The 8,026-nt window shown below is 45.9% G+C and overlaps 1 protein-coding gene across 1 annotated transcript; it reads right to left on the bottom strand.

The window, feature by feature from the left end:
• On the bottom strand, positions 521–5,301 carry LOC110431152 (the record flags this gene model as incomplete). Its single annotated transcript, XM_021449867.1, has 5 exons — positions 521–538; positions 2,680–3,735; positions 3,976–4,231; positions 4,283–5,047; positions 5,132–5,301. Coding segments are annotated over 5 exons (2,265 nt in total), but the record flags the coding sequence as incomplete, so codon positions are not given.

Below are 8,026 nucleotides of genomic sequence, written 5' to 3' on the forward strand. Positions count from 1 at the left end.
CATAATTATCTTAAATTAAGTAATTATTAAACCTATTTACCTTAATTAATTCTTAATTAATTATTAAAGACAGCAATTAAGCATTAAGGCCAAACAATAATTAAATGCCAAAGGTCATTAGGGTTAATGACCTCAGGTCATCACACAATCCCAAAATCACTCAACTCTAATAATAAGGATTTAGTTAATCACTATTTACTTATTTTGGAATGATTAATTAAATACTAAATAAGGGTTTATTAACATTTTAACCAAACCTTATCCAAATGCCACCAAATTTTAGGTGGAGCCAGGGAATAATATTCAGAGGCTTCCCATAATTTTTGGTGATTTTTGGACATACAACTAAATTATTAAAATTCATACAAGTTTTATTTGCTAATTAAAAGGGCAGATTTTTACAGCCATGTAAACTACCAGAAAACAGAACTTAATATTTTTCTTGGGTTCTACTTACTTCAGAGAGCCTACACAAAAATTTCCACGATTTTTGGATTAGCACACGAATTATTACGCAAATTCAAACATAACTCAAAAACTGCACAAAAGAAAAAGAAAAACAGCACTGTGCAGCGAGTGGCCGGGAAATCGGCCTGCAGGCCGGCCCACTTGGCCTCGGCCCACGCTGGCTCGAGCGCTCGCTCCGAGCGGATGGCGCGCGCGGCCCCCTCCCCTCACGCGGACACTGACGGGCGGGTCCCGCCCGTCAGTTCCGTCTCCTTCCTCGCGCCGCACTGCTCCGGCGATCGCCAGCGTCGCTGAGCCCTCCCCTGCGCTAACCAGTTGCCCCATTAGGTTCGCCGCGACCCCCCGAGCGGCCTAGCGTGCTTGACATGGTCACGGGGAGCGCCTGAGCCACCCGGCCACGGCTCCGGCGGCCGGAAACAGCTCGGTGCCGAACTCCGAGCATCCAGAGCCGGTAGAGAGCAAGGGAAAGGACGTAGGAGTACCAGGAGCTCACCGCGACTTTGACAAGGTAGCAAGCGACGGCTGAGGAGCCCCGAGATGAGCTGGCCGCTGGGAAGCGCTTGGCGGTGGAGGTTTGGCCGGCGTCGAAGGAGAATGGCTCGGTTGTGGCTTATGGGGGACTAGAGCTCGCGCTAGGGAGTGCAATCGGTGGCGGAGCTCAAGGCGGAGCTGCTGGCGTGCTCAATTGACTTGGAACAACAACGGGGAAGATGAATTTTTGCGGCGGGCGGTGGTGGTCGGCGGTGAGGTTCGAGAGAGGAAAAGAGAACTCCGGCCGTCCGAGGCTTTATCCATGCGGCGGAACGGGGAATGTGGATGAGGCCGTCCGCGCGGAGCACAGCAGCAAGCAGCTGCGTGGCCAGCTGCGTGGCGGCGTGCGCGGAGGCGGCGCCTGCCCGCCCTGCAACCGGGGTGGACGAGCTCGTGATCCCCTGGATCACTGTAGCTCCCCCTTATCTCCTCTCTTTTGTCCCCTTGCGAATTTCAGCCAAACTTTGAACTAAAGTCCAAATTCCACCAAAACAAAAATTGTGCCAAATTTTATAAGCTACAAAACATATTTAAGAGTCCAGAACTGATTTTGAGTGTAACAGGGTGAATTTGGCCAAACAGTTTGAAAATCAAACTCAAATCAAAGAAATTCCAAATTTTTGAATTGGGGCAAAACAGAATTTCCAAAATTACTTTTGATTTTGTATAACAACTTGAAAAACTCCCAACATGAAAGTTGCTCAACTTTTTGTGCTCTACAACTTTCATGTTGACCACTTTTCAAAATTCCAAATGGATTTTGAATTGGGGGTTTAAGTTGGAAAAGGGGACACTTTCTGGAAATCTGTATTTTCAAAATTACTTTGAATTTTGCATTGAAACTTCAAAAACTCAAAACACCAAAGTTGTACATTTTGCCAGGATCTACAACTTTGCTTTTGAACTCAACCTCAAATTTTGCTTAGTTTTTGAATTACACAAAAGGGGGCAGTTCTAGGGTTCAAAATCAGGGTTTTTCCCCCCCTTAGCTCTTCGGAAATCTTTCACCCTAGGGTTTTAGCATCCAACACAAGCATCCAAACACAATGTAAGCACACTTTAATTTCCTAAGCACAAGCAATAAAATGAAACTCGTTTTAAGTTGATGCATACTAAGGTGCTTTAACAATTATGCTTTGCAATGCTTATGATGACATGATCCATTTTTAGTAAACGTAACATCAGGGATGTTACAGCCCTTCCCCCTTAAAGAAATCTCGTCCCCGAGATTTAAAACCTTAGGGTAAGTAATGGAAAAGGAAATTTGTCAAAACTCTTTCATCTTCAACTTTTCCATAAGGCAAGGAATTGGGGAAAATACTTCATTATATGCATATATGTACATTAAGTACATGGCTTTGGTGACTTTTTTTTTTTTTACTGGAGTACATTCTCTGGTTACCATATATTGTCCTGAAGAGAAGCATAGAATTCAGGAAAATTCTCTAGCAAGTAATCTTCAGATTCCCATGTGGCTTCTTCTTCAGAGTGCTGGCTCCATTGTACTTTATACCATTTGGTGGTTGTCCTTCGAGTAACTCTAGCTTTTTGATCCAGTACCCGGATAGGATATTCCGAATAAGTTAGATCTGGTTCAAGCTTTACATCTTCAATATCTTGAACTCGATCTGGTACCCGAAGACACTTTTTCAGTTGAGACACATGGAACACATTATGTACCCCGGATAATCGTTCGGGCAGTTTAAGGCGGTAAGCGACTTGCCCACATCGGTCAATAATTGGAAATGGACCAATGTAACGAGGTGCTAACTTGCCTTTAACACCAAAACGATTTACTCCTTTCATTGGGGATACTTTCAAATACACATGATCACCTTTGGTGAACCTTAATGGTCGACGTCTTTTATCAGCGTAACTTTTCTGTCGGGACTGAGCTACTTTCAAATTATTTTGGATTTGTTTCACTTTGTTCTCAGTCTCTTTCACTAAGTCAACTCCGAAGAACCATCTTTCTCCAGGTTCTGACCAGTGTAACGGAGTTCGACATCGGCGACCATACAGTGCCTCAAAGGGAGCCATTTTGATACTCTCCTGATAGCTATTATTGTAGGAAAATTCTGCTAGAGGCAAGCAGTCATCCCATTTATCTGGAAAATTCAGGGCACAAGATCTCAATAGATCTTCTAGGGTTTGATTCACCCTTTCAGTTTGCCCACCGGTTTGAGGGTGGTAGGCTGTGCTGTATAAAAGCTTAGTGCCCAAGGACTCATGTAAACATTTCCAGAATTGGGAGACAAATTGTGTGCCTCTATCTGACACTATTGTCTTTGGCACTCCATGCAGACTTAGAATACGGTCAAAATAAATCTTAGCATAGGTGGAGGCAGGATATAACAGCTTTACCGGCAGAAAATGTGCTGTCTTGGTGAGACGATCTACTATGACCCAAATGGAATCAAAGCCCTTGGCCGTTTTGGGCAATCCTACTATGAAATCCATACTTATGTCATCCCATTTCCATGCGGGGATAGGCAAAGGTTGCAACTCCCCAGTGGATTTGAGATGAATGGCTTTGACCTTTCGACAGGTGTCGCACTGGGCCACATAGCGAGCTATTTCTATCTTCATTTTTGTCCACCAAAACCTTTGCTTCAGGTCCTGATACATCTTATTGCTTCCCGGATGAATGGAATACCTCGTGGTATGAGCTTCATCCAGGATTTGATGACGTAGCTCAGGTACCTTTGGAACCACTAACCGGTTCTTGAACCAGATTACTCCCGCCTCATCCACCTTAAAGTCTGTGAGTGCTCTATTAGAAATCTTCTCTTTAAGATGTCTCATGCCTTTGTTTTCTTTTTGTGCCTTTATGATTTGAGCCTCGAGATTGAAATCAATCTTTAAATTGAAAAGGCTTCCTTGGGAAATCATTTCTATTCCCAAGTTCTCTAGCTCTTGGCACAAAGTTATATCCCTAGGCTTCACTGTTAAGCAATTACAGTGAGCCTTACGACTGAGGGCATCCGCTACTACATTTGCCTTGCCAGGGTGATAATGCACCTCAAGGTCGTAATCTTTAATTAGTTCTAGCCACCTTCGCTGGCGCATATTAAGCTCAGCTTGAGTAAAGATATATTTCAAGCTTTTGTGATTAGTATATAGATGACATGTGTTTCCCAACAAATAATGACGCCAGATCTTTAATGCATGTACCACGGCGGCTAGTTCGAGATCATGGGTCGGGTAATTCTCTTCATGAGGTTTGAGTTGCCTGGAAGCATATGCAATTACGCGACCCTCCTGCATCAGCACACAGCCTAGCCCGATTCCTGATGCGTCACAATATACATCAAAGGGTTTTTCAATATCTGGCTGGGCTAAGACAGGTGCAGTTGTCAACAACCTTTTCAGAGTCTGAAAAGCTTGCTCACATTGGGGTGACCAAACAAATTTTGTTTGATTTTTGAGCAAGGTCGTGATTGGTTTGGCGACTCTGGAAAAGTCCGGGATAAAACGACGGTAATATCCCGCCATGCCCAGAAAACTACGGACCTCATGTACCGTAGTCGGGGGTTTCCAATTCAACACATCTTCTACCTTGCCTGGGTCTACAGCGACTCCTTCCGCTGATAACACATGACCCAGGAAATGAACTTTGTCCAGCCAGAACTCACATTTGCTGAACTTGGCATATAGCTGATGCTCCCTGAGACGAGTCAGCACGATTCTCAAGTGTTCAGCATGTTCCTTCTTAGTTTTGGAGTAAATCAAGATGTCATCGATGAAGACGACCACAAATTTGTCTAGTTCTGGCATGAAGACAGAGTTCATCAGGTACATAAAATGGGCCGGTGCGTTAGTCAACCCAAAAGACATCACCAAGTATTCGTACAGCCCGTAACGGGTTGTGAAAGCAGTCTTGGGCACATCTTCCGGCCTAATTTTAATTTGATGGTACCCTGATCTCAAATCAATCTTTGAGAACACCTTGGCCCCAGCTAGTTGGTCAAACAATAAGTCAATGCGGGGCAATGGGTACTTGTTCTTAATCGTCACCTCATTTAGAGGACGATAGTCGACGCACAGCCTTAATGTCTGATCTTTCTTCTTCACGAACAAGGCTGGGCAACCCCATGGAGAAGAACTAGGCTGAATAAAACCCTTCTGCAACAATTCTTGTAATTGGGTTTTTAATTCGGCCAGCTCTTTCGGTGCCATTCTGTAGGCCCTTCGAGATATTGGGGCCGTTCCCGGTTTCAATTCTATACTGAATTGTACATCCCGGTCCGGAGGCAGACCTGGTAAGTCTTCAGGAAATACATCCGGGAAATCTCGAACTACCGGGATATCTTTAACTTCAGACACATTAGCGGCATGAACTTGCCCAGTTATCCGTTTGGGAGTAACTAATTGGATTAGCAAATAAGAATTCTCATTGGGCAATGGGATTTTAATGGTTCGGTGTAAAGTGTCTAGCACAACCCCTCGTTGCGCCATCCAGTTCATGCCTAAGATGACATCAATTTCTTGGTCCTTAAGAACAATCATGCTAGTAGGAAAATTGTGCCCACCAAATTCGATGGGTACTTGGTGAACCATTTCTTTAGACATCAGCCGTCCTCCTGGCGACTGTATATAAAAATGATCTTGTGTCTCCCCAATGGGTATGCCATGCTTTAACACAAAGGTGCGATTGATAAATGTATGGGATGCACCAGAATCAAAGAGCATTAAAGCAGGATGCTTCGCAACAGGAAACGTACCCATCATCACTGGTTCACCCTCTGGAATTGTCTCCACTTCAGTATGGAAGACTTGCCCTGTCTTCTTTACCGGTCTACCTTTCTGTACCTGTTGCCCTTTTTGAACCCCAGTTCTGAACTGACCCGACTGGGGTTGGCCCATAGGTGGCCTTGGAAAGGTAGGGTTGGTTTGACGGGGAAAAGGGCACTCTTTAGAGAAATGCCCAGGTTTACCACAATTGAAGCAAGGGTAATTGTGGCTGGGCGGAGCAGTAGGGCGAACACCCGGGGCGTTCGGCTGGCGTGGTGCAAAAGCGATGGCAGTAGGTCGAGAATATACCTGCTGCCCGGGTCTGTACTGTGGAGGGGAGAAAGGACCACGATAATATGACGGCGCTTGGAAACGTCCGTGGCCCTGTGGATGATAAATGATCCTCTGGCGCTTTTGACCGCGACCAGAGAAAGAAGAGGAAGCAGCCTTCTTCTTGGCTTCCTTATGTTTCCTATTCTTTTCCTCTGAGGCGATAGCAATATTTACCGCCTCATAGAAAGTAGCATTTTGGCAAGTGGTCATCATGGTCTGAAGTTTAGTATTTAGACCACGCATGAAACAGGCTTTCCTCTTTCTGTCAGTGTTCACATGATCCGTGGCATATTGAGAGAGATGATTAAACCTTGCCACGTATTCCATAACACTTTTGTCGCCCTGCTGCAAGGCGAGAAACTCTTCGGCCTTCATGGCCATGAGTCCTTCGGGGATGTAGTGGGCGCGGAACGCGTCCCTAAACTCGGTCCAGGTAACTTGGTGTCCGGGAGCTTGAATAGCTAAGAAGTTCTCCCACCAGGCACCTGCAGCTCCCCGAAGCTGCTGGGCTGCAAATAAGGGTTTCTGAGTTTCTGAACACTGAATTAAACTGAACTTATGCTCCATAGTTCGGAGCCAGTCATCCGCTTCTAAAGGCTCATCGGCCTTAGTGAACACTGGGGGCCTGGTCTCGGTAAAATCTACATACCGAGTCTCTCCGTCCCCGTTGCGCGGTGCCCTGAAGTTTGGAGCAGGGTGTGGTTGACGCTGGGCTAGCTCGCGCAGCAAGCGAGCGTTGTCAGTTGTGGCACTTAGCAGGACAGCAATGGCGTCAGCCAAAGAAGGTGGAGCAGGTGGAGGGTTGGGGATGTCATCCCCTCCCTAGGATGTCCCAGCTCCATCGGATCCGCGAGTACGCATCGGCATCTGTTACAAGAATTGTAGATACCTGTTACCACGTAAAATTCATAACACAGAACATATCTTACATTCACTTATTAAGCATTAGTTAGATACACACCAAAAGTAAACAGGTTCAACTTTTCAAACCAACAGAGAACTTATATTACAAACCCGAACCCCACTACGGTAAACTAAGACCCCTACAACGATGTTGCCCTCGGTTTCACCGAACTAATCGGTGTGGCCAGAACTGTAGCCCGGGTCGTCATTGCCATCATCTTGATTACCCCCTGGGTTGTGGTCATCGGGGTCGGACTCCTCTTCATCACTGAGGCCTGGATCGGGTTCTCCATCGTCTGCCAGTTCGCCATCTGTATCCATTTCTCCTTCGCCGGGAGGTGGGTGGAGTTGATGATACAGATCAAATGCAATATCACGATATTGCATAGCCAGGTCATTGACTGTATCCAAGTGGTGTGCCAGCTCCAGTTTCTCCAGCTGGAGCTGGTCCTCTCGTTGCCACGCGACATCCCGTTGTGCGGTGACCGTGGCCGCCATCTTCACATACAAATCCTTAAGATATTTTGCCTTGCCCAACTTTGCGTTCATCCTTGTTAGCTCATGCCTATGGGTGCTCCTAGCTTCTTCCTCTCGGGCAATGGCTGCATTCCGCTCCTCCACCATCCGGGACAACATAGCTTCACAATTTTCTGTAGCTTGTTTTTCTTTGGCCAGTTGAGCTTTAAGTTTGCCAATCTCCATAACATTGTACATTCTCTCTCTCATCACCTCAGTCAACTCGGCGGACAGCCTGTCCACCTCCTGCTGAGGCGGTGTGCGACTACTACTGGCTTGATCACTGCGTGGAGCTAGCTGATGTCGGGGAACTCCTTTTGGACCCGTCCGCTTACGCGGGGTCTGCTTCTGACGAGCCATCCTGTAGAGGGTAAGTTTAGATTAGTAAGAGAGACCTTAAAGGTTAGCAAGAATAGGATTGATTCTATTCGCCCAACCCAACAAGGAGGAAGGAACTTAATCAGTTAATACATCATGATGCATGCACGAACTTACGATTCCTACTAACAATTTGCAACATTAATACTTTAAACTTTTACAA

Source organism: Sorghum bicolor, chromosome 10 (genome assembly GCF_000003195.3).
Source record: "Sorghum bicolor cultivar BTx623 chromosome 10, Sorghum_bicolor_NCBIv3, whole genome shotgun sequence".
Lineage (NCBI taxonomy): Eukaryota > Viridiplantae > Streptophyta > Magnoliopsida > Poales > Poaceae > Sorghum > Sorghum bicolor.